The 27,829-nt window shown below is 37.9% G+C and overlaps 1 protein-coding gene across 2 annotated transcripts in view; it reads right to left on the bottom strand.

Moving 5' to 3' along the window:
- INO80 (INO80 complex ATPase subunit) overlaps positions 1–27,829 on the bottom strand; it is a 136,707-nt gene that overhangs the window by 50,812 nt on the left and 58,066 nt on the right. For both annotated transcript variants that reach the window (XM_060618905.3, XM_060618904.3), the window contains exons 15-24: positions 24,977–25,036; positions 24,410–24,552; positions 22,579–22,663; positions 21,409–21,526; positions 20,390–20,475; positions 16,986–17,153; positions 16,634–16,767; positions 15,281–15,348; positions 14,491–14,584; positions 13,195–13,366 (exon numbers count right to left, since the gene is read on the bottom strand). In XM_060618905.3, the coding sequence (XP_060474888.1) occupies positions 13,195–13,366; positions 14,491–14,584; positions 15,281–15,348; positions 16,634–16,767; positions 16,986–17,153; positions 20,390–20,475; positions 21,409–21,526; positions 22,579–22,663; positions 24,410–24,552; positions 24,977–25,036 (1,128 nt within the window). The remainder of the gene's footprint in view (positions 1–13,194; positions 13,367–14,490; positions 14,585–15,280; positions 15,349–16,633; positions 16,768–16,985; positions 17,154–20,389; positions 20,476–21,408; positions 21,527–22,578; positions 22,664–24,409; positions 24,553–24,976; positions 25,037–27,829) is intronic.

The following is a 27,829-nucleotide window of genomic DNA, read 5'->3' as shown; positions in this document are numbered from 1 at the left end:
TTCAGAGATACAATACAGTGATTCAACAATTCCATAAATCACTGGAAGCTCATTATGACAAGTGAACTCCTTAATCCCCATCATCCCTCCCCCAGCCTCCCTCCCTGCTGGTAACCATCAGTTTGTTCTCTATAATTACGAGTCTGTGAGAAAAGGTCTCACTTTAAATGAAAGGGTGTAGTGTTTATAGATCAACTGCTAGACTACATGGATTCTATTTTCAGATATTTTAAGTGACCAAACAAAACGGGAGAAAATAAAGTACAGAAAAAGGGTGAATATAACAGCTTCCCAGGGCTTTCCACAAGAGGCACTGGCAGCTTTCAGGATACAAGAAATAATGACAGATATAAATACTGTAGCTGCAAATTAACATTTAGCAGATGAGTTTTTGAAAATGTCCTGTTTGGGGGATTCTTCTTTAATAGGCAGTCAAAGCTCTCCAAGCATTTAATAGAGAACAGTGTTTAAAACTTAAACATCACTCTTTTCAAAAACAATTCTTTATGTTTAGATGCTCTTGCATATTTTATTTTTTTTTACGTACTTTGAATCGCAAAATCTGAAATGCCCTTTAAGTTTGATGAGCTAGTTCACAGAGCTGTGGAGTATGTAAAGCTTCCAACACACATGATGCCTATGTAGACCATAACCATGACAACAGTTTCACTGAAACTGATATAGGAGATGGAATCAATGCTGGTGCAGGTTTTCCCCTGCCACCCGAAAGAGACTTCCTGTGAAACCTTTCATAAGCTGAAATGGCATAAAGTCAAGAAGCAATTACCATTACTCTCTATGGAAAAATTTTTGAGCATTCCCAGGCCCAAAAAATAACCTCTCTTAATTAAGCTTTTCTGATACCTTAGAACACATCTTGCTAACAGATGCACAAAATAAATTGAGATAAAGCACAGATGCTCATAGACACAGTTCAGAGCTATGGAGGTTTGATGCTGAGTATCATTCCCGGGAAAGGAGACTGGCAGTGACACACTCTGCTCCTGTGCATACCACCTCTGTAATGTGAAATAAATGCTGAACGCTATTTCCGCTTTTTGCCCTTTTTTTGTAAAAGCAAAAATCCTTTTCCGGTTTCTTTTAGTAAGTGAAACAGGTATGAATGCAGGTCTTTCTTAAAAGTGAAGTGGCATAAGCTTGAGCTTTTGAAAAGCGGGGGATACCTTGTACTCTACTTCTGCCAGTCATCACTTTTAACTGGATACAGCATAAAATCCATTTTGCCCCCCACAAAAGATGACTAAGTGCCATATATCTTAGATTCTGATTTTGTCCTTATTCTTCTAAGCAAAAAATATTAAAAAGAGAAAAAGACTCATATGTGTGAGACTTGTACTCTTTAAACCCTACAAAACTGTACAAGAAAGGAGATCTGGCCAGAGCCCACAGGAGGGAGGTGTGTGAGAACGAATTTATGAAAAATATGAACTAATTACTTACTATTCTTTCTTAAAATTCTCACCAGTAAAGCAGGGCAGTGCATAAAAAAAAATCAAGTGGAACACAGAGAACCATGCTGACTTTTGCTGCACAAGCATCACAAGAGAAAGAAATACCAGACAAGCATTCGCGTCAAGTTAGAGTTTAAAAGGCCCTAAACTTTGTTTAAAACACCCCTAAGTGTCATCTGATCTGTGTGCTTAGCCTAGTTCTTAGTTTCTTCATGTTTATATATTATCCCAAAGCCAGTATTATGAGAACGGTACTTCCTTGAACTCTGCAACACAGAATTCAAACTTAACATTCACTGCAGAGTGAGAAGAAGGGTTTTACAGGCATACTGGGCGGGGGAAGCTTCTCACCATGTAGATTCATTCACATCCATGATGGAAAAGAAAGAGGCAAGGACTGGGTTAGACTGCTACATGACTAAGTAGTATGGGATCTGATGTAGCTTACCAGGAACAAGATGACAACATGTAGCTAAGTCAACACTCATTATCTGTCTCCTTAGAGGAATAAGAACAAAGCCTTTACCTGGATCTGATGACAAGAAGCTATATTCAGAGGACAGGCTGCTGGAACAATAATTACTACTCTTTATAAAACAAATGAAGGCACCAAAGAGAATGAAGAATATTCTGCATTAAGAGGACAAAGCTGAATGCTAGAAAATTAATTCAAAGCTAATTTGGTAGCTCCAAAGGAATTTTATTTAAAATTATTTGAAGAGCACAAGAAAAAGAATTCTGACACGTGTTTCCAATTTTACCATTTTCCCTCATCTTTTCTTTCAGGTCTGTCCACTTAAGAATAATCCCAAGGGTGCCTGGCTGGCTCAGTTGGTACAGCATACAACCCTTGATCTCAGGGTCATGAGTTTGAACCCCACAGCGGGCATAAAGATTACATAAGGAGAAAAAAAATGAATCACCCCAAAATTCACCTTTAAAATTGATCTTGAACATGGAATCTGGATTCAAGTTGCATGTTTCCTATCAAAACTTTACTGTTGTTGTTTTTAAATATTTTATTTAAGTAATCTCCACACTCAATGTGCAGCATGAACTCAAAACCCCGAGATCAAGATCACATACTTCACTGACTGAGCTAGCCAGGCACCCCACTTCTATCAAAATTTTAAAACATAATTTGTGTTTACCTTGCATAGTGAAACAAGACTATTTATTCCATTTTCTAGTACCATAAACGAAGGCAAAACAAAGAGTTGGAAAAATATCATCTTTCCATTATGTTTACAAATAATCAAAGTTCCATAATCAGAACTAAGTTGGCAAATCATATGAAAATGCAAGATACAGAATACACAGAGCTTGCAGTAAAAAAAAAAATTTGCTTACAAGGACTTAGGGCATTTGAGCAATGAATTCCTGCTGAAAATGAAAGCCAGATACCATTATGTATTGAGTATCTTCCCCAGCTGACATTTGTTGTGGCTAATAAAACTGTAGACAAGATGAGTGATACAGAGAGCAGGGAGAGATACCAACATTTTTTTTTTTAAATTTTCTTAAATTTATTTATTACTGAGAGAGAGAGAGAGACAGACAGACAGACAGACAGACCATGAGTGGGTAAGGGGCAGAGAGAGAGGGAGACACAGAATCCGAAGCAGGCTCCAGACTCTGAGCCGTCAGCACAGAGCCCAATGCGGGGCTTGAACTCACAGACTGCGAGATCACGACCTGAGCCAAAGTCGGACGTTTAAAAAACTGAGCCACACAGGCGCCCGATACCAACATCCTTAGCAACACAATTTAAGAACTTTCGTGATGTCACATCACAGTCTGAACCCATCAATAGCCCAGGCCAAAATCTCAGAACTGGGAATACCAAAACAAACTTTATCATGAAAAAAGTAATATAAAGGCATCAGCCCAGCAGTAAGAGGCTCTGGTCATTTTAAGATATGTCCACAAATTCTTTGTTATCTTTCTCTTCAAAAGGTAAAGCCTACTTTGCTCTCCTTGCAGAACTCCCAAAACTAGGTCATAAAAGGCAGTGTGGCTCCTTCTTGCACTCTCTCTCTGAAATCACTTATCTGGGATGTGGATACTCAAGCAGCCCCATGTAAAAGTCGACACAGAAAGGAACTGAGGCCTTGAGCCAACAGCCAACACCAACTTGCTAGGCATGTAAGTGAGCTACCTTGGAAGTAGCTCCTATGGTTATAGTCAATCTTTCAAATAACTGTAACCTTAGCTGACATCTTGACTTCAACTTTCTAAGATTTTCTGAGCCAGAACCACCAACCCAAGTTGCTCCCAAACTCCTGATCAAAAACAACTGCAGGGTGAAAATAACTGATGTACAATCAATGTATCCACTGATAAAATCAATGGATGATCAAACAGGTTACCAATCCTACTACATTTCTCAACCTCCAAGGAAATGTTATAACTCTTCACAAAATTCTATTTTAAGTAATGAAGTTAAGATCATACTTAATTTCAGGCTGGAGGACATTCCCTTAGATGAGAATACACACCAAGTTCCAAAGGAAAAACTAACACAAACACAACACACCAATACTAAATACTAAATACACATAAATACTACTATTTTATGAAAAATAAAAGGATAGAACTGCTGCTTAACAACACTTTCTTTTTTCATGTTAAGCTTAGTTTCAGAGTAAAATATTCTTTGTGGTAGAGAGTACCTTCCTATTAACTACAGAGCTCCTAACAGTATTCACTGGAGTTTTCTGCCATATAAAAAGGATACTTAACTACTTTGCATCCCCATCAATTGTCTCTCTTGCATGTTCAATCTCCCTCTTTGCTGCCTTTTTCTATTTTAGTCTTCAAATCTGAGTCTCCTCTCTCCTACAATGCAAATCTGCCTTAAACCCAAGTGTCCTTCCTGAAATACCTTCCTATTCTTCTTTTTGACTGTCACACTTCATTACCTACTTTCCACAATTCCTAACCAGCATCTTTCTCCCTGTAAATGCCTACGGGCTTCTGCGTTCTATCTGCACTCATAACAACAAAGACTTACTAATCTTACTCCTGTGTGTTTGCTTTACATTTAATATAGAATTTATCATTCTCTCTGGATCTTCTCTTGAACTCTGGGTTTTGGAAATGATTCCTTCACTGACAATGCTCCTCCACCTTGAAATAAATCAGAATCCCTTGACCCCTGCTTCATAATCTTTTAGTTACAACCATTTCTGTTGAGTCCTTAGTACTTGATACTCACAACTTTTGTTCAACATTCTCCTTAACATGGACTTCTGTGTCCAATATTTCTTGACACCACACTCTGAGATTAATTTTCATCAAATACCAATGACAGAGATCCCTCACTGGTGTGCTTAGTGATTTGAGTGATTAAGTGGCCTTCATGAAACTGGCTATCAGAGTACTCCCTCCCATCGCTTGATAGCAGCCACCAAAAGTTAATTTCCCCTAGGCTATAACTGTAGCATCAAGAAAGAAAGCCAAGAAAAGGCTGAGTCTCCTAGGTTAATATCTAAACCCAATAGACTGGCATTCAAAGATTCCTACAATTTACCTTTCTGGCCCTTTCTCTCACTACTATCTATTATTTTAGTTCCAGTCTTTAACTTGTAATATTCTTCCTCCCACCCAGATCCCTATCACTCAAAATCCAATTAAAACAATACAATTTCTATAAAGACTTTTTGTCCATTTCAATCTAAGGTGATTTCCCATTCTAAACTTTACCACTAATCATCTACCATCAATCTGGCAGTTAATTGTCTTCTTTCCACTCTTAAAGTGAATCATTTGTTTTGTTTTTTTTTTAATGTTTATTTATTTTTGAGACAGAGAGATAGAGCATGAATGGGGGAGGAGCAGAAAGAGAGGGAGACACAGAATCGGAAGCAGGCTCCAGGCTCTGAGCCATCAGCCCAGAGCCTGACGCGGGGCTCGAACTCACAAACCACGAGATCGTGACCTGAGCTGAAGTCGGACGCTCAACCGACTGAGCCACCCAGGCGCCCCTCATTTGTGTTTTTAAAGTCCTTAAGTTTGTGTGTGTTTTTACTACATGCCTGAATAATTTTTCAAACCCGAAAACAGGTTTTAACCTGTTAATACACCTTGCTCACAGCAGATATTGCAAACAGGATGGTAAACAACACTGATTACATGCGATCTCTGCGGGTGGAGACTAACACTGAGAGGAGGCTACTCTGAAGGTAGCCTGAATCAGCAGAAAAAAAGGAGCATTAACCATTAAGCCAAGATCACATTCTACCACTAGAGATTCATTCAATCAGTAAGTTCTTCTGACACAAATCAATGCACACTTTTCACTCAATCCAATTGGCTCGTGGTATCCTACAATTAAAAATAGCATGAAGAGGGGCGCCTGGGTGGCTCAGTCGGTTAAGCGTCCGACTTCAGCTCAGGTCACGATCTCGCGGTCCTTGAGTTCGAGCCCCGCATAGGGCTCTGGGCTGATGGCTCAGAGCCTGGAGCCTGCTTCCGATTCTGTGTCTCCCCCTCTCTCTGCCCCTCCCCCGTTCATGCTCGGTCTCAAAAATAAATAAACGTTAAAAAAAAAATTAAAAAAAAAAATAGCATGAAGAGAAAGAGAGAAGGGTTTGTGAAGAAAAGGGAGTATTTCCTCAAGGAAATACTGGGTCTTCCCCTCCATCACCATTCCTTACTCAATTAGGCTTCTTTTACTGTCCAAATAGTCTCCAAAAAAACTTCAAATGTAAAATTCACAATGTAAATAACAGTAACATGTTAGTACATGTATAACATTTTAAATAAAATAATATATAGGTATTGGCAAAATGCGTTGTCTGTTTAATTAACAGGGGGACATAATCAAAAATCATTTGGAGAACAGTGGCCTGTGTTATCTACAATGCTAAAGAGTTTAAAATAAGATTTATGAGCTGATTCTAGGGGCACCTGGGTGGCTCAGTCGGTTGAGCAACCGACTTGATTTCAGCTCAGGCTGTGATCTTGTGGTCACGACGGCCCTGAGCTGATAGGACAAAGCCTGCTTGGAATTCTCTCTGTCCCTCTCACTCTGCCCCTCCCCTGCTCATGTTCTCTCTCTCTCTCTCAAAATAAACATTAAACAAAAAAATAAGGTTTATGAGCTAATTCTAAAATTTACATAACAATGTAAACAAATAATAATAAAAGATAACATTTACATAAAAATGCAAAGAGCCAAGATCAGCCAAAGCCAATACTGAAGAAAAACGAAGCTAGAGGATCTGTGCTACCAGTTATTAAGACTTATTATGAAGCTATAGGTTTAGAAAGAGTGGTACTGGTTTGGGGCACCAGGGTGGTTCAGTCCGTTAAGCGTCTGACTCTTGATTTTGGCTCAGGTCATGATCTCATGGTTTTGTGAGTTCGAGTCCTGCATCAGACTCTGTGCTGACAGCACGGAGCCTGCTTGGGATTCTTTCTCTCTCTTTCTCTTTCTGCCCCTCCCCTGCTCAAGCTGTCTCTGTTTCTCTCAAAAGTAAATAAATTAAAAAAAAAAAAAAAAAAAAAAAAGAGTGGTACTGGTTCAAGGATAGACAAACGGACTAATGGAACAATGACCCATATAGATACAGCCACTGATTTGGCAAAAACGATGCTGAGTGCAGTAAGGATGGTCTTTTCAAAAAATAGAGTTGGGTCAAATGAATATGGATATCTATATGTAAAAAAAAAAAAAAAAAGATAACCTTTACCAGACTAAAAAACTACCAAAATTCCTTGTAGATTTGAATGTGAAAGGTACATCAAAAAAACTTTTGAAGAAAAACATACAGGATTATCTTCATGACCTTTGTATAGGCAAAGATTTCTTCAACACAACACAAAAATGCTAACTATTTAACAAAAGACACTGTTGAGTTTGCAAAAGTTAGCTGCAGGGGAGAAGAAATCTGCAATACGTAAAGAACTACAAGTCACTAAGAAAATACAGATACCCTAATAGAAAAATAAGCAAGGTCTTGAATAAGAATTTCATAAACGAGGTTATCCAAATGGCCAATAAGCAGTAGAAAAAATATTCAACATCATTATTCATAAGAAAAATGTAATTTAAAGCCACAATGAGATACCACCACAAAGAAGGGCTAAAATGAACAAACAATAACTAATACATTTTGGCAAGGATGTGGAGCAACTAGAAACTCTCATATAATGTTAATGAGAATGAAAACATTGGTGCAATTGTTTTAGAAAATTGTTCGACATTATCTATTAAAGATGACCATATGCGGGGCCCCTGGGTGGCTCAGTCGGTTAAGCGTCCGACTTCGGCTCAGGTCATGATCTCGCGGACGGTCCGTGAGTTCGAGCCCCGTGTCGGGCTCTGTGCTGACAGCTCAGAGCCTGGAGCCTATTTCGGATTCTGTGTCTCCCTCTCTCTGACCCTCCCCCGTTCATGCTCTGTCTCTCTCTGTCTCAAAAATAAATAAACGTTAAAAAAAATTTTTTTTTTAAATAAAAAAAGAAAAAAGATGGCCATATGCATACTCCATGATTTAGCAATTGGACTACTAGATATATATCCCACAAAACACATATGAATTTTCACTAAAAGTTGCATACAGTAATATTCACAAAAGGAGTTATAACAACCAAATATTTCCCTACAGTGACTCTTGTGGGGAGGTCAAGGCAGTGGGGAGGTCAAGGCAGTGGAGAGGAAGAGTGAATGGAAGGAAGTAGGCACAAGGGACTTCTGGAGTAGAGTTCCAATAGTATTTTGTGAAGTAATCCAGCTGTATGTACACTTAAGATTTATGCGCTTCCCCATATGCATGTTAATATCTCTAGAAGGACAGCCAAGGCAACAAAAAAGAAGACATAAAAAGTTTCATATACATACAACACCTATTACTTCTGTCTCTCTAATCCATTTGGCTTGTTATCTACTAAAGCAAAGCAAATGCTCTTTTCAGAATCAAGTTAGCTTTTCTTAGAATCGTTGAGTTCAAGAGTCATTAATTTTGTTAGAAAAAAAATTTAACTTCCCTAATAACTTTGTTAGGGTACTGTGTGTCACTCCCAAATTTTCTTCCTCCCACTCCGAGTTTTAAAGATGGACTCCATATTTATGTCAGTCTTTTTCTAATCTTTCAAAACTTTTCTTGCCCTTCCTAAGTTTGTAATTCACCATCTGAATTATAGCAAATACCTCTCACGTTATACTATTAGGACATTTACTGAAAATAGTAAACACAGCTATAAATCTATTTTATGTGAAAATAAAAAATTCTGAGATTCCATAGTAAGATCCCTATTTAAATAAAGTCATCTTCCAAAAGATTTGTAAATTATATCCATCGTGCCAGAAGTATTTTTTTAAATCTCAAGAACAGCAAACAAGTCATATCATGAATGAAAGGCACAAAGCACACATGATGTATTTATCCCACACAAAAGAGCCCAAGACCTTGTATTTAAAAATCAATTGATAAATTCAAACATCAGCACAATAGACAATCATTACATTTAAACCTCAATGCTGTTATCCAATATTTGATGAGCTATCTTTTGAAAAGAGACTCATTTCTGTCAATCTTTTTTTTTTTTTTTTAATGGAAAACTGCCAGGATCAGAGTAGACTATGAAATTTCAAAGTATTTTTTTTTCCCTAAAGTTTATTTATTTTGAGAGAGAGATAGCATGTGCATGAGCGAGGGAGAGGCAGAGACGGGGGGGGGGGAGGGGGATCCTAAGCAGGTGCCATGGTGTCATTGCAGAGCCAAAAGCAGGACTCAATCCCATGAACCGTGACATCATGACCTGAGCTAAAAATCAAGAGTCAGACGCTTAACTAAGCCATCCATGCGCCCCTCAAAGTGTATGTAGGTGTGTGTATGTATGCTAAAATATTATGCATCTTAAGTTTTAACTTTTATATTCTTAACTTATGAATTTTGGACATCTGTTCTAAAGGATTAGGCATCCAGGGTCCCTGGGAGGCTCAGCAGGTTGAGCATCTGACTTCAGCTGGGGTCATGATCTCAAAAATCATGAGTCTGATCTCCGTGGTGCACTCTGCGCTGACAGCTCAGAGCCTGGAGCCTGCTTCAGATTCTGTGTCTCCCTTTCTCTCTGCCCCTCCCCAACTCACATTCTCTCTCTTTCGGTCTCCCTCCCCCCCCCCCCAAAATAAACACAAAATTGGGGCGCCTGGGTGGCTCGGTCGGTTAAGCGTCCGACTTCGGCTCAGGTCATGATCTCACAGTCCGTGAGTTCGAGCCCCGTGTCGGGCTCTGTGCTGACAGCTCAGAGCCTGGAGCCTGCTTCAGATTCTGTGTCTCCCTCTCTCTCTGCCCCTCCCCTGTTCATGCTCTGTCTCAAAAATAAATAAACGTTAAAAAAAAAAATTTTTTTTTAAAAATTAAATAAAAATAAAAGATTAGGCGTCCTAAATTTCCTTCTCTACTCTGCTTTGCAAAACAGACAAAACCAATGTTCTCTAGATAAATCCTTCTTGAATAAAAAAAAAATCTGTTCACAGAAGCCAGTGTGAGAAACAGGAAAGTAGTAGTAATAGACACATTCTAACAAAGTCATTCTTGAGGGATAGTTCCCATAATGAACTACTTTGTTCAAGTTTGAATCAGCTGGGTTCCTTCAAAATTACTTATCTTTGGGGCGCCTAGGTGGCTCAGTCAGTTAAGCATCTGACCATTGATTTCAGCTCAGGTCATGATCTCATGGTTCGTGGGATCGAGCCCCACAATGGGCTCTGTGCTAACAGTGTGGAGCCTGCCTGGGATCCTGTCTCCCTCTCTCTCTCTCAAAAATAAACATTAAAAAATTTTTAATTTTAAAAACTTTAAAAAAATTACTTATCTTTATTTATATAATCTTTGAATACCAGGGATATAACAGGTATGTACCAGAATATACCAAGAGATGGACCTTGACTGCTAACTAAAGGTCAGGGTAACTACACAGTGAAATGTGCATACTGCTTTCTGAGCAACATCTGGTCTTCTCTTCCATATTCAGAAAGTGAGACTCTTCATAAGCTCCAAATGTTAGTTTCTTTCTTTTCTTACTATTAAAAAGAACGATCCAGAATCTTCTACATGGTGACTCTCTTTACTTAGTCCTCTGGCTATTCTAATATTATGGAGCCGTGTAATGCTGTAGTTTTCAAACTGTGAGCAGTGAGGGTCATGATGTCATTTTTTTAGTAGGTTTAACTAACGTTAAAAAAAAAAAACGAGAAAAAAATCAGTACATTGTACATGAAGGCTAAGTATTGTTTTGTGAATACCGTTACAAAGAGTTATGTATGTGTATGTAATATTTTGTATATCTATACGCTTATCAGGTGGTGATATAAAATATTAAGAAAAAATACTGAGTTGTGGTCACACTTCAAAGGCCACAGATACAATGAGCTTTATTATATTTTTATTAATTGTTACATATGGAGTCTCAACAAAATAATTCTTAATTCAGAAGTTATGTTAACCTTTAAGGCTACATACCACGTAAAGATAATTCTGCTTAGTTGAAAGCAGCAATTTCTTAGAATAGATCAACAAACTCTGGCAAAACACACTGCCTGGTTGATGTATCAATATATACGTGTTGGAGATAAGGATGATGAGACCGAAAGCAGAACGGTGTTTCTACACATAAAGAATTAGCTTTCAGCTACCTGCAACCTACTGGGGTTCAGCAAGTTAGTATACATAGTAAGCTACTATGGCAGCAAATATCCATTTACAACATGAAATTAAAGAGGAAATGAAAGCAAATCTAACTTCAATTAGATAAACTTACAGATTTCACTACCAATTTCCCATAAGGCATACTGCCCACACCTGAATTTCTCAGAATATACATTTTGTTTTTAAGTTTATTTATTTTGAGAGAGAAAGCACGTGTGCAGGCTCCACACTCTTAGCACAGAGCCTGACACAGAGCTTGAACTCACAAACCATGAGATCATGACCTGAACAAAAATCAAGAGTTCAATGCTTAAGTGACCTAGGTGCCCCTCAGGAAATTAATTGATACAAGGACCTCACTGAACACATCCACTGAACACACTACGGTGTGTTTGAATACACATATGGGAAGGCATATGTGAGTGTTAAGTAAGATGCAAGTATCTATGTAAGAATACATAATAAACTCTTAAGAAAATGGTGCTTTCTGTACCAAAAATAAAACTAGCAACTATTTATAACTAGAGTAATAAAAAACTACCAAAAGTAGGTGAAATCAGTCAATAGGAAGTTAAGCAACTCTTTATCAGACAGTATCTCACTAATAGAAGTCACCCTGCCACCACTGACTACATTATTCCAATAGGACCGGAATCTAATTCTACTGTCTGTTTTACATTACCAGTCTTATCTCCAGAGTCCAAAAAAGCACATGGAGCAATACTTGAGAAACCAATTGGGGAAACAGAGATCATATGGGTTCTTCAGTGTACAGGGGGCAAATACCACATTCAACCAAAGAATATCGGGCATTCAATAGCAATTAACTATAAGACTAATGACCCATTAAATTTTCTAGAGGACACAAGGATAATGCCCTGCCTTCTGAACTTTTAATTCTGTTGAAGGACTGTAACATATAAATATATAAATCTCTTCTCAAAATTCTCCAGTGTTACCCATTTCATTCAAAATAAAATCCAAATCCTTGCAGTAACTGATGGTGTCCCTTATGATATGGACCTACATGTATACCCTTATGTTCTGTCACTTTCTCCCTTACCTATTCTACAATGGCCAAAACAATTATATGAAAAGGTATTCAACATCATTATTTTTCATGGAAATGGAACTTAAAATCACAACAAGGTCACACTGCAAATTGAACAAAATGGACTGACAATATCAGGTACAGACAAGGATGATGAACAGCAGCACACTTCTCACATTGCTTGTGGCAGTATAAATTCCTAAAACCATTTTGAAAAATTTCTAAAACTATTTTGCTGTTTGGCAGTAGCTACTAAATCTAAACCTACATATACCTGATGATATAGCAATCTCATTCCTGGATATAAACCCCAAAGAAATGAGTGCTTACATTTATCAAAAGACATGTACAAGAATATGCATTGCACTTTTATTTACAATAGCCCCAAAATGGAAGCAACCTAAATATCCACCAACAGTAGTACAGGTTAATAAATTGTGGTCTATTCAGACAATAGAATGCTTCATGGTACTAAAAAGAAATGCTATAATGCAACATAGATGAATCACACAATATTAAGGGAAAGCAGCTAGACATAAAAGTGCATATACTGGGTAATTCCATTTACATTAAGGTCAAGAACACAGGTAAAAATAACCTATGATGAAAGAATAGTTGGTTTGTTCTGAACCAGAGGTATCAAATGGGAAGATGTCTGAGGCAGACTTCTGGGTGCTGGAAATGTTCTATACCTTAATCTAGGTATAATCTAGTAGTTACACAAGTGTATACACATGAATAAATTTAAAGAGTTGTATATTTAATATCTGTGCGCTTTATAATAAAATTATACACAAAATACACATTAAATATACACATACGCATAGACATATGATACACACACACACACACACACACACACACCATCAATATATTAAATTATAACTCAGTACACTGCTTCCTCTGGAAATGTTGCGTTCATCAGGCCCTCACTTACTTTATTATTACTTTTAGTGATGCAAAGGAAAGGGGAGTACTAACATGGATAAGTGATGGTGAAATAATTGCTTACCTTTAACAAAGGGCAGCTGCAAAGGTTGGGAAAGGAGAGTGGAAAATTAACCCCAAGAAGGAAATCCTTGTTTCTCAGATATCTCTGCTGGCTTTCCCCTTCTGGCTCTCTCCAGGAGCGCAGCTGATGGAGCCTGTAGGAGGCTTTCAGAGACAGGAAAAGAGCTAACCATCTGAAACAAACCACAGCAGACATGCTTATTCAGTGCTCCATGGAGGTTTGAGGGTAGTTCATAGCAGCGAGGAACCTTGTCTTTCATTCACATGTCTCTTTTGTAAATCTTGAACATTTACAAACAGTTCTTTCCTTCTTTCAGATAAAGCTGTTTTGTACTTTTCTTCCATAAATTCTATCTTTGGCATGAGTTGGTTTGCTACTATGAAAACTAAAATCCTCCGTAAAGCTCCTCGTTTAAAGAATATTTAACTTTCCCTGTTTCCAATTCTGTGTCTCCCTCTCTCTCTGCCCCTCCCCCGTTCATGCTCTGTCTCTCTCTGTCCCAAAAATAAATAAAAAACGTTGAAAAAAAAAAAAAAATTAAAAAAAAAAGGGGCGCCTGGGTGGCGCAGTCGGTTAAGCGTCCGACTTCAGCCAGGTCGTGATCTCGCGGTCCGTGAGTTCGAGCCCCGCGTCAGGCTCTGGGCTGATGGCTCGGAGCCTGGAGCCTGTTTCCGATTCTGTGTCTCCCTCTCTCTCTGCCCCTCCCCCGTTCATGCTCTGTCTCTCTCTGTCCCAAAAATAAATAAAAAACGTTGAAAAAAAAAAAATTAAAGAATATTTAACTTTATCACAAAAATTCTATTATAAAAACATCCTCATATCAGGGAAATAGCCTTTTCTAACAAGGTCACTATTTATTATGTAAATACAAAATAATAACATTAAGTGAAAGCCATTATCCCAGAGGAAAAAAACATAGAACTAAATTTCCCAGAAGACTTAAGGTAGGCTATGCTGCAATCACTACTAACTAAAGGACTCAATGGCCATTATTTGCCCTGTGGAAGCAAATACAACATACTAAACTAACTAGAAATTAAGACGACTTAAAGACCTTCTGGTAGCATTTGGGGGAGGGGGAAGCCTAAATAATTTTTATTTAAGGTATATTATGAAGTATCATGCAATTATTAAATGACCAAAGAAAATCAGAACTCCCTTATAACAATTTTTACCCTTAACAAGAAAAAAAAGGCTCGTTAAGATGATATAATATTAAGTGTTTAATTTCACAGTCCAACCTCTCTCCCTATTTATCCCCAACTGCTCTGTCATCAAATTAAGCAAACTTCTCACCTGGCCAAAAGTCCCTGAAGCATAAGGTTTGCCATTTCTGCTGGCGATACATCAATAAAGCGAAGGAAGGAGAAACAGCTTTCTTCATTAACACCTGGAATATCAAAGGACAAAGTTAAACCCAACAGCGAGCAAGTCAACTAAAGCCTACTGAACTGCTGAGTTTTTATTTAAGAACGAAAAGATATCCGAAGGTTTTGTCTCAGCCACTACGATGTAAGTCACAGCATCATATTTTTGTATTACAATCACAAGTGGGAGAGGCAGACCTATGAGATATGGCATACAATGGGGCAGAATGGAGCTGGCTCACTGGCTACCTTTGGGCTTTTTGGTAGCTTGTCTAATTGCTTTTCTCTTTTTATCATGGCAGGAGAAAGATAAGTACAGAGCTGAAGATTCTGAACCTTTGCCTTAACACTCTAGATAATGCTCAAAGCTGAGCTGCTCCTTTCCCTTAGACTAAGCAGGAAGGAACTAAGTCACATTAATGATAGTCCTGCATTGTCTCTGTCAAGTTTCAAGGGTTTAAGAAACTCTTTAAGAGGCAGGTAAAAAATAAAGGTGGAAGGTCAATGTAGTAATTTTTTATTGCTTCCTGTTATAGCCACAAATCATAGCATCTACAGATGAAGACAACTAATTTACTTAAAGTTTATCAAGACTTCATAAATACGGACCCAGCAAGCAGGCAAAACCATTACTAGATGCAAATCAGTCACTCAGCAAAACAAAGAGCATTCTGGCAAATCCCTGGTATATTTTCCTGCCCAAATATCAAAATACCCACCTTTTCTGTGAAAGAGAGACTGTTGGATATAGTCTGGTGCAAATGGAGAAAGAAGAACCCTTAACCACCTGTGAAGTAAAATAAAATGAATCCAAACTCAATATAAATACTGGGAAGTTAACTAGAGGTTCAAAACTAAAGAGAATCTTTTAGATTTGAAACTGCTTCTACTTTTAAGAGGTTTGTTGTGTTGCCATATTACCAGACAGAAATCATGGCATAAATGTCCGAAAGTACTAAGTAATTAATATTCATATAAAAAGATAATACAAGTTCAAAGTCGTCTCATTTTATTTCAGGGAATCACAATTCAAAGCTGTAAGTTACCACATACTACACAAAACAGTGCTACAGCTCTGGTATGTTTCCCGTTTCTCCCCACCTATCTAGTTGAATAAAAAGCCTGGAGTTAACACAAAGAATTCTAAACCCAAGATGGGGTGCCTGGGTGATTCAGTCAGTTAAGCGTCCAACTTCGCCTCAGGTCATGACCTTGTGGTTTGGGAGTTTGTGAATTCGAGCCCTGCATTGGAATAGCTGCTGTCAGCGCAGAGCCCATTTCAGATCCTCTGTCTCCCTCCCTTCTGACCCTCCTCACTCACACTCTCTCAAAAATAAACAAACATTAAAAAAAATTAAACCCAAGAAATGTGCCTCAACTTCAGTTTCATTAGACTAAATACTGTTGATAATTATTTTGATAATGCTGCTTATATTGTTCTTCTACAGAATGAACTTTCTAAAACCATGCTTCTTAAATGTGGGTATGCTTAAGCATCCATTGGGGGGAGCTTGTTAGAAAATCCAGAAGCTAAGACTACTCTCACTCACAGGTGTGGAACTGACCCATGCAAGTATTTTCTGAATAGAACTGGCATATTATATTAACAACCACTTCACCTTTACCAAATTTGTCATTGCTGATTCTGGGAGGAAGGTAAATTAGATTAATCTGAAATCCAATCAGTTCTCCCACACCAAGTGTAAAATAAAACACACAAAATAATCTCAGTACTGAGGCAGAGAACTTTGGTGACCTCTCTTGGTTCAAGTACATATTCTCTCTCACACACACACACACACACACACACACACACACACACACACACACGTTCCACATTCAGAAAGGCATCTGGAAGCGTCTAGAGACGTTAGGTCAACCAGTTAAACCCTTGATATTGTACAGACTACTATCATAGTATCCATCAATAAATAGCTGTCCACCCTTTGCTTAAATACCTCATTGTTGGGGAACTCAAACGTTCTCCAGTAAAACCCCAAAAGCACTAAGCCACAAAACCCCAACTTACAAAAACACCCTTAAGCACCCTTAATATTAGTATTTTTGCTCACCTGTCTCGTGAATGGTTGAAAACCCTGATCTGTCCATGACGGTAGATAAACTTTGAAATCTGGTATGGCTTTAGGGAAATATGAAATGGAGACCAAGTTTCTTGTCGTTCAAATAACTCTGGGTGATTACACACCTAAGAGGAAGGGAAGTGATAAGACACCACTGTCATGAACACACATCACTCTAGGAATCATGGGGAATCCCAAAGCCTGAATGTTTACCTTTATGAATATATGCTTTCTCATTTCATCTCTTTTTAACAGGCTTTGTTTATTTGGCATCAAAGTTAGAGCCTTTTTCTTGAAATGAGTTAATGAAGACAACTCCAAGGCAGCTGACCTAAAATCTTACCTTCCTAAACTGCATGACCAGATTCATGAGGCTGCTGGTGGTGGTCTGTGCTTGCTGGGTAGAGCCCATAGAAGACTGCAATAAGTCTTCAATAGAAATTTTGTTCTTGAGTGCCTGATATAGCAGCTTTTGTCGGCTGGTTAGTTGGCAATACATTAGAATCTCAATCTGAAAATCAATAAGGACATATATATATTGAAAAACTGTAAGAAAATTCAGTATCAGCATAAAGTTGAAAACACATACAAGCCAGATTATGGCTGAAAAGATAATATACATACCTCTATAAACTCAGTATCTATGAGCCTGTCATGTGGCTAATTATCCAGAAAAATATTCTTTCTTTGACTCTTTTCCCTGTCACTCACTCTACATGTTGCCCCTGGGCAATCTCTTCCATTTCCAAATAGCACCAACTCTGACCACTGCAGTGACTTGCAAAAACATATTTCCAAACATCCCCAGCCCCATATTTTCTTTTTTTTTTTTTAATTTTCTTTAATGTTTATTTATTTTTGAGACAGAGACAGACAGAGCATGAACGGGGGAGGGTCAGAGAGAGAGAGGGAGACACAGAATCTGAAACAGGCTCCAGGTTCTGAGCGGTCAGCACAGAGCCTGACGCGGGGCTTGAACTCACAAACCGCGAGGTCATGACCTGAGCCGAAGTCGGACACTTAACCGACTGAGCCACCCAGGCGCCCCTTCAGCCCCATATTTTCAACTACCTACTATAATAGTACCACTCAGAGGGGGCAGGAAAAAAAATCTTTACCATAATTTATTAAACTGATTAGCAGCATTATCATTCACTTAGCTGCCCAAAAAGAAACTTTAATCAGCTCTGATTTTTCTCTCTCTCATGCTCATGTTCTGTCATTTCCAAAGTCCCTCAACTCCAACAGGAAATTAACCTCAAATCCCCCAATCTGACCATTCCCAATGTCTTACTGCATAATCTCATCATATCTAATCTTCCTGCCTACAGTCTTTACTGGTTCTAAGAAACTTTCCATACGAATCTTGTAAGGTAATTCCAACTGCTGGATATCCTTCAATGTACATTACTGCCTATATGAAAATATTAAAAATTCTCCAGTGGCCACTAGGCAGAGAAGGTCTCCCATACTCTTAACCCTCCTGTCCCAGTCTCATCACCATGTCTTCCTATATACCTTAGCAACACTGCTCTGAATAATGTCTGCTAAACATGCTGCATATTTGAATGTTGTTCTACCTCTGTTCACATTGCTCCTGTGGCCTAGCACCCTCCTTCTCACCATATTTTCCTAGTAAATGCCAATTCATTATTTCAGACCTAGCTCACATGTCATCTGTACTCTGATGCCTTCTCTAACTTTCCCTAACAGAACTACTCCCTTATCTGTGTTCCCATTATACTTCACATAGACAATCATTGTTCCTCTTAAGACATAATATTACTTAGTTATGTATTCATCTCCCTTGGAAATCTGAATGGAACCTGGAGATTACATCTTTATGTACCAGTGGCTAGCAGGCACTAAGAGTTTAATAAAAGAATATAATATCTAAAAACAGATTAGAAACAATACTGATATTTAAGAAATTTTGAGAAAAACACTATTCACAGTGGTTAAGAACCATACTACATCTTCTGATCACCTCCCCACTCACCACCAAATAACAGAAACTATGACACTGCTATAAGTTTTTTAGGCCTTTTCTGATACATAAAAGGATTCACTGTTTTAAAAAGTATTTTCCTTCCATAAGGTATACCTGTGCAATACTGCTATTTAGTTAAAATCAGCCAGTTTCACAAAACAAACATCAAGAATTATTAAAAATAAATAAAACAAAGGTACAAAGATACACTTGTCTTTAAAAGTGTACATCCCCAGGCACCTGGGTGGCTCAGCTGCGTAAGCGTCCGATTCTTGATTTCAGCTCAGGTCATAATCTCACGGTTCGTGAGTTCAAGCCACACACTGGGCTCTGCACTAACGGTGAAAAGCCTGCTTAGGATTCTCTTTCTCTCCCTTGCTTGCACTCTCTCAAAATAAGTAAATAAACTTAAAATAATAATAATAATAATAAAGGTGTACACCCCCCACAAAATCTTCCAAAGAGCATTACTAATTTCAAAATAATCCAAACTTCTGGCAATGACAGAGAATCACCTGATGTTATCAAGAACCCTGGAAGATGCCTTGTAGATAAAGAGTAGAATTATGAGAATAGGTGGAATCTATAAAAGATGGGGAAAAACTCTGATGGACTGGAAACTGGGAGAAGAAAACAAAGGAGAATATGGGAAGAATTCACAGGAGATTAAACACACACACACACACACACACACACACACACACACACACACACACACACCAGAAGTCTGGTAAGGATTCAAAAAAAGATATAAACCAAAATAAGGGTTTTTTTAATTTAATATTTAATTTTTTAAGTAATCTCTACACCCAACGTGGGGCTCAAACTCACAACCGCCAGATCAAGAGTCGCATGCTCCACTGACTAAACCTTAAGCCAGCCAGGTGCCCCAGTAAATCAAAACTGTTAGCTTAGTATGAGAAAAAATGTTACAACCTGAAGCACATGAAACTTCTAAATCTCTCAGGTTGCAGAAATACAGGAGACCACAGAACATGTTAGACAACAACACAATGATGCAATTAGCAAAATCCTGTATGTGGAAAATTCTACAGATTAAGTTACTCAGTTAGTTCAATAAAGGAAAAAAGTAGGGAGGGATTAAAAGTTACTTAAGACACCTATCACCCAAATGCTATGCGTGGGCCTTGCTTGGATTCTTATTCCAAAAATCTTTAATTCTTTACCAGAGAAAGTGGGAGGCAGGGAGCAGTAGATATTGGAGGGAGAAGGAGGGAGAGAAACACATACACAAAGACAAATGGGGATATCTGAGGAATGACTGGATATGTGATACTATAATGGAATAATTATCTTTTTCAGCAAAGGTGATAATATATGGTTATGTTTTTTAAAAAGACTAATTTTTTGGACACACATATGAAAATATTTGAAACGAAATAAAAGACATGGGGGACTTGTTTCAGAATAATCTAGATAGGTGGGAATGGCAATGAGTTGATCATTGTTGAAGCTGTATGGTGGTTACAGAGGTTCATTATACTATTTTTTCTACTTCTGTAATGCTTCAAATTCACCACGATAAAAGATGAAACAAAAAGAAGAAAAAGTTATTACCTGCTTTGGCTGTGGGACTCATTTTAAGTATTCCTTGATCCATTCAAGTGTAAAGGTCTTCTCTTAATCAAATTAATTACCTTCAACTAAACATTTACCAAGGAATTTTTTTTTTTTGGTCCGGAACTCTAAGGTGGTTGCCTGTCAAAGCTTAAACTAATGAAGTCTTCTTTTCTTACCTTGTCAGACAATTCATTTTCCACATCTTTCTTGATTCTCCTCAGCATAAATGGCTTCAAGATCATGTGTAAGCGAGAGAGCTGATCTGAAATGGCAGGAGGCCACCAGACAAATACATTATATGGATTTAACAGAAACAAAAGAAATACCGCAATCATATCTCACTAAACTGTTCCTACACCTTTTAGCTTAAAGAAACTCTGGAAGGAGACTGAGACTTAATCTTTTCCCTAAGTGGGAAACCTAGGAGTCTGAATTTTCACAGCATCTGCCTATAGTCATTGGGGCAAATGCATTTTTCTACCATTTACTCAGACCAACAAGGAATACTTTATTTTTACTAGAATTCACCTTTAGAGTGTTTTAGGATCATTTCATCAGTAACAGAGTTCTTGTATAGGTCAAATGGAAGCTATCTGGGACTCCTAGTGTTTCCCCAAAATGACTTTTTCAAACCATGTCAGCAAATTATCAAGTAGTAGTGTAAGAGATTACTTTAGGACTTCTCTATACTTGGTAGATTTCAGTTCATATCTATGTAATAAACACCTCATAACTCTCTTAAAAGGTATTATTCGACAAGGTTAAAAGTATCGATAGATAAGGTTTAAAATGTTAACAGTAGAAACAAATCCTAACATAGAAAATAACAAAAATGACGCCTCTGTTTTTATTACAGGATAAAAGCCTTACCCCATTTCATAAAGAATATAATTCCGATATGAATTTTTCAGAATCTATATGGAAACTGAGGATTCTGTAAGCCAAAATGTGGTATTTTATGAACTCTGCCTGTTCTACCTTGATTAAATAGTCAATAGGACAGCAGCCTCACCTGTATAAGTCCTTTTGGCTCTTTTAAATATGAACAAAGCACATAATTAACTTATAAGAGAAAAAACTTTTCCCCAGATTCTTCTATGAATACTGAAAGAAAAATTCTTTGCATAGAAAAAAACATTCAATTATGTGGTTGCCTACACTGATAGAAAGAAAGAAAGTTCATAAAAGCACTCACTCTCATCAATGGCAGATTTGTTTTCGGCGTGGCTCTCAATGTCCTTGGAAAACCACTCATTAAATTCCTCATGTGAATCAAATAATGTTGGCATAATGAAATGTAGCAGGGCCCAGAGCTGGAAACAAAAGAAAAGTGAAATTAACTGTAGGACAACAAAATGACGGTGAAGATGTAATGAGGGTTTGGACAGAGTGAAATCTGCAGGGGGGGGGAGGGTGTGTGTGTGTGTGTGTGTGTGTGTGTGTGTGTGTGTGTGTGTGTGTGTGTGTGTGTGTGTGTGTGTGTGTGTGTGTGTGTCTAGGTGCAGGTGTTAAGTGTGAGTCAGTGGGCAAGAAAGAAGGCATATGTATGCACATGCCTCATCAATCAACCCTAATTCTATAGGATGCTATAGCAAAATGAGATTTTTCAATTAATTTCACACTAAAAGTCTAAAAGTGCAAGTACTGCTCAGATCTTGTAGTGGGAAAGTTTTAAATAGTCTCATGTATTTAAAAAATCCACTTCACAACTGAACACAATCTGAGGTAGCATAACTTGCTTAAAATAACTCTTAATCAGGGGTCAGTAAATAATGGCCTATGGTTCCAAGGCTGTGCCAACCACATTTTTTTCCTGCCAACTATTTTTATAAATAGTTTTAATGGGACATAGCCATACCTATTCATTTCTGTATCATCCATGGCTGTTTTCACATTATAATGGCAAGGTTAAGTAGCTGCAACAGCAACTATATGGCCTGTAAAGTTTAAAATATTTACTATCTGGCTCTTTACAAAAACTTTTCTAACCCCTGCACTAGATAATCAATATACCTTTTCTAAATAAGGAATTTTAGTGCCTCTCAGTGCCAAAGAATATTAGCTTTTCAAATATTCTATCATAAAAACATCTCTACATTAGATGGGCTACATTCCTAATATGTTCATTATTTATTCCATAATTACAGAAGAATAAATTATCTGCCTCTGCCAGAGAATTAGAAAATAGGAATGATGCCAAAAAAAACCCCACTTAGGGCAAGCAACAAATTCTTCCTTTTATGTGGGGATTATAATTTGTACAGAGCAGTAACACTCCAGGTGGGCATGGAAAAGAATTCTATTCTGTGCTTAGAACCATTCTGTTTATTGCAGAAATAAAACTGAAGCTTCTACTAATGCCTACCTCTGCCATGGTGTTCTGAATTGGGGTCCCAGTTAGCAAAAGCCGATTCCGACACTGGAACTGCAAGAGGATCTTCCAACGAACACTGTCCAATAAAGTGAATTACAAATTCCAAGTGAGCGGTAAATCTTTCTTCACCCTACAGAGACCCTGTATTTCTAAAAATGCTTTCCAAAAAATTAGTGAACATCCAGAATAATCAAGCACTCAACCTTAAACAATACTATAAAATATTATTCAACAAAACTGAGGACAGGAAATAACTCCTGAATACTGAAAACATGGTATTAGGGTTTAGGAAAAATAGCCCTCAAATAGGCAGGGTAGGATCCTTTCTGGCTTGACAAATGCTCTACTATCTTTGGTCAGTTTGCTGACACAAGCCATTTACTTATAAGGTACTCATCTATAGTAAAAAGCTTTATAATTATTAATCTGTGCACTTACAGTGTCAGTTTAGAGAGATCAATGGAGAAAGGGGAAAGGTGTGAGAAGAAAATGCAAAATGAGTCTACCACTCCTGGCTGTAAGCACATCCTACTTCAAAAGAGTATAATATGAAGTAATGCCCATGAGAGATTGGAAAGTACCATCCTGCCAGTTAACATGGATTTCTAAGAAAGCCTTATGGGCTCACCAAGAGTTAGTAAGAATGCATGAAATGCAACATGTAATACCGCTTTAAAGTCAAGCACTGACTTACTATTCAGTTTTTGACGTTGAAGGTATTAGAGTATTTTTTTTTATTATTTAAATAAAATTTTTAATGTTTATTTTGGGGGGGGGGGAAGCAGGGGAGGGGCAGAGAGAGAGAGACACAGAATCTGAAGCAGGCTCCAGGCTGTGAGCTGTCAGCACAGAGCCCAACGCAGGGCTCAAACTCACGAGCTGTAAGATTATGACCTGATGCTTAGCAAACTGAGAAACCCAGGTACCCCTACAATGTTTTAAACACGTAACTTCCAAGAAAAAGATTCTTGTGGCTCTAATAACCATCCAGGGACTAGGACAACCTGCATAAAACATACAGAACCTACAGTCTACAAAATAAAATATTCTACTTCCTACTAAGACCTCCTGTCTAAAATAATCCCTGAATCAAAGGGCAGACAAGACTTCTCCCAAAAAAAGTTCCTTTGAAGAGGCACCTGGGTGGCTCAGTCAGTTAAGTGTCCAACTTCAGCTCAGGTAATGATCTCACTGTTCATGGGTTTGAGCCCCTCAATGGGCTCTGTGCTGATAGTGCAAAGCCTGCTTGGGATTCTTTCTCTCTTATTCTCTCTCTGCCCCTCCCTAACTCATGCTTTCTCTCTCAAAATAAATTAATAAACTTAAAAAAAAAGTTCCGGGGGCGCCTGGGTGGCTCAGTCGGTTAAGCGGCCGACTTCGGCTCAGGTCATGATCTCGCGGTCCGTGAGTTCGAGCCCCACGTCGGGCTCTGTGCTGACAGCTCAGAACCTGGAGCCTGTTTCAGATTCTGTGTCTCCCTCTCTCTGACCCTCCCCCATTCATGCTTTGTCTCTCTCTGTCTCAAAAATAAATAAACGTTAAAAAAAAAAAAAGTTCCTTAAGAACGAAGACTTAAGATATAGTAATTATTAAATAGAGAAATAGAAATCGTTGTATTCTAAACATTAATATTTGCATCCCATGAAAAATGCCTTCTGGTCAGATACATGGCTTATGCAGAGACCATATCATGCCATGTTCTGAAACCTGTCCGTCCTTTATTCATCTGTTCGTGTGTATATATCATATGTCTCTACCACATATTTGTACCACATTTGTACGGCCTCAGTCTATAGAATTTGGTTTCTATTAATCATGTTACCTGGAACTACTCTTGAGTGCTTGAGCCTCATCCAATACCATGTACTGCCACTTGACCCGCTGGAAATACTTTACATCCTGCACCACCAGCTGGTAGCTAGTAATTACCACATGGAAGGGGGCATCCTGAGTGTAGAGGGTCTTCTGTAAATATAAGAAGGGAAGAATGAAAATAGATACCTAATAATTCATAAGATAATGAGAAATGGACACTAATTTTTAAGATTAAAAAGTTCAAAACAGTCCTAAAGACGTGCTTCTCCTACGTGGTAGGTGTGCAGTAAATGAAACCATAACTTTTTTAAGTACTCACCTTAATTACAGATCATGTTAAAATTAGTCTTCAGCTTACTAAAGAGTTCTTACTTAATCCTAGACTGCAAGTCCAGCTAATGGTCTATATAATGGGAAAAGTGTTGTAGAAGATAAAAAAGTACACTGGCTTAGTACCTAGAAATATATGTAAGATTTTACACACAGGAAATTCTTCAGATCAATTGCAGAAACGATTGCATATGTATGTATATACGGGCGCATGTATGTATATATATAATAAGCTGAAAGTTACCTGACTCCAGAACCTCCTGATAACTTTTCTATCATGAGGATTTCCCCAGTATGGTAGCACCTGGAAAAAGGACCATTATACAGATTATTTCCTACTTATAATCTTAAAAGTATCGGCACAAATGTTAATTCAGAATGTTTTTATTTTTTTTTTTATTTTTACTTTTTAAAGTTTATTAAGTTTTCTCTATACCAAATGTTGAGCTCAAACTCACGACACTAAGATCAAGAGTCTTATATTCTTCTGAATGAGCCAGCCGGGTGCTCCCAGATGATTTAAAAAGAACCTAAAGCAGATATCACCTCACGCCAGTCAGAGTGGCCAAAATGAACAAATCAGGAGACTATAGATGCTGGAGAGGATGTGGAGAAACGGGAACCCTCTTGCACTGTTGGTGGGAATGCAAATTGGTGCAGCCACTCTGGAAAACAGTGTGGAGGTTCCTCAAAAAATTAAAAATAGACCTACCCTATGACCCAGCAGTAGCACTGCTAGGAATTTACCCAAGGGATACAGGAGTACTGAGGCATAGGGGCACTTGTACCCCAATGTTTATAGCAGCACTCTCAACAATAGCCAAATTATGGAAAGAGCCTACATGTCCATCAACTGATGAATGGATAAAAAAATTGTGGTTTATATACACAATGGAGTACTACGTGGCAATGAGAAAGAATGAAATCTGGCCCTTTGTAGCAACGTGGATGGAACTGGAGAGTGTTATGCTAAGTGAAATAAGCCATACAGAGAAGACAGATACCATATGTTTTCACTCTTATGTGGATCCTGAGAAACTTTAACAGAAACCCACGGCGGAGGGGAAGGGGGGAAAAAAAAAAAAAAAAAAAAGAGGTTAGAGTGGGAGAGAGCCAAAGCATAAGAGACTCTTAAAAACTGAGAACAAACTAAGGGTTGATAGGGGGTGGGAGGGAGGGAAGGGTGGGTGATGGGTATTGAGGAGGGCACCTTTTGGGATGAGCATTGGGTGTTGTATTGAAACCAATTTGACAATAAACTTCATATATTGAAAAATAAAAAAAAATTTAAAAAAAACTGAGAACAAACTAAGGGTTGATAGGGGGTGGGAGGGAGGGGAGAGTGGGTGATGGGTATTGAGGAGGGCACCTTTTGGGATGAGCATTGGGTGTTGTATGGAAACCAATTTGACAATAAATTTCATATATTGAAATAATAATAATAATAAATAAAAATAAAAAGAACCTAAAGAATGAATATAGGAGTTCCTCTTCTGTCACTGTCACTAGCCCTCTTCCTACAGACTGAATTAAAACACACATACAAAACATTGGTTTGAAGGCATGAGAAAGCTACTGAGGCAGTGGAGAATTATGGAGTCAAGATCCAGGAAACAAAGTCCAGAGAGGAAAGCCTAACACGTGGTACATGTCCTTCCAAAAGGTGCTGATCATTTCCAAAAGTTCCAGTTGTGAAGCTAAGAAATTAAACAGAATATTGTTTTAAGAGATACAGTGCCTACAGAACAAAAACTGTAGTTTAAGGAAGAAGGATTCTGATAACCACCCACCTCCCTGGTCTTAAGATAAGAATCACAGGATACATACCCATGGGTAGTAAAAGTCAATTAAATATAGACTTGCCTTAACAAGTACTGAATCCCAGCTATGAATCATCTCAATTCCTGACTAGCTTAAGGGGGGACTTTTGGATTGTTAGTGCCCCCCCCCCCCCAATTACTAGTGGCAAAACAAACAAAACAAACACAAAATGCCCAACCCCAAACACCTATAAATCCACAATCTGGAAGAAGAAAACAGAGCCCACAATGACCTCTACAATCATTCCTATATAATGTCTGGTATACAGTAAAAACATAAACAAACAAAATGTACAAAATATACCCAGGTATATAGAAAGATTAGACAATATGACTGAAAACCAGTATGAGAAACACGTACAAGAAATAAACACAGAGGAGATCCTGACAATGAAATATCAAAAGAACACTTTTTAAAAAGATGCTAATTTGTTCCTGGAATTAAAAGATAAGCTAGAGAATTTCAGGGGTGTATTAAAAATTATAAATACCAAAGAGAATTTCCCCAACTGGAAAATACAGTAACTAACACTAAGAATTCAATTATGGGTTTAATAACAGATTAGATGCATCTAAGAATCAGTGAAATAGATGATATAGGTCAGAAGGAAATATTTAGACGAAAGCATGGAGAAAGAAAAGAATGGGAAATTCACTTTTTCTGTTGTATCTCTAGGTATAATTTCCTTTCAAAGTGCTTCTTGGACCTGTAGCTTGATGTTTATTGTTGTTTTGAAAACTTTCAGCCACAACGAAGTAAAAATATACAGGAAGAAATGAAGATCAATGAAAACACTGAATACGTGAGTAATATAAATAAATCTAAATAAATTTAAAAAGTATAGATGATAATAAAATGCTTGGTGGGGTTTGAAAGATAAAATATTTACAATAGCACGTAAGTCTAGAGAACGGGAATGTAGTTAAAGTATACTAAAGCCCTTTTACTATCTGGAAAGCAGTAACAGTATTAATTTATACTACTTTTTAAAAAATCGGGGCACCTGGGTGGCTCAGTTGGTTAAGCATCCGACTTGGGCTCAGGTCATTATCTCCCAGTTCGTGGGTTGAAGCCCCACGTCGGGCTCTGTGCTGACAGCTCAGAGCCTGGAGCCTGCTTCTGTGTCTCCCTCCTTCTCTGCACCTCCCCTGCTCATGCTCTGTCTCTCTCAGCAATAAATAAATGTTAAAAAAAATTTTTTTTTAAATCAAGGATACATGTTCCTTGATTCCTGGGTATCTACTAAAAAATAAAATGAATATATAATTAGTATATT

This window comes from Panthera onca, chromosome B3 (assembly GCF_046562875.1).
Source record: "Panthera onca isolate mPanOnc1 chromosome B3, mPanOnc1 haplotype 2, whole genome shotgun sequence".
NCBI lineage: Eukaryota > Metazoa > Chordata > Mammalia > Carnivora > Felidae > Panthera > Panthera onca.
The sequence above is the reverse complement of the archived record's forward strand: the minus strand, read 5'-3'. Positions and strand labels throughout refer to the sequence as shown.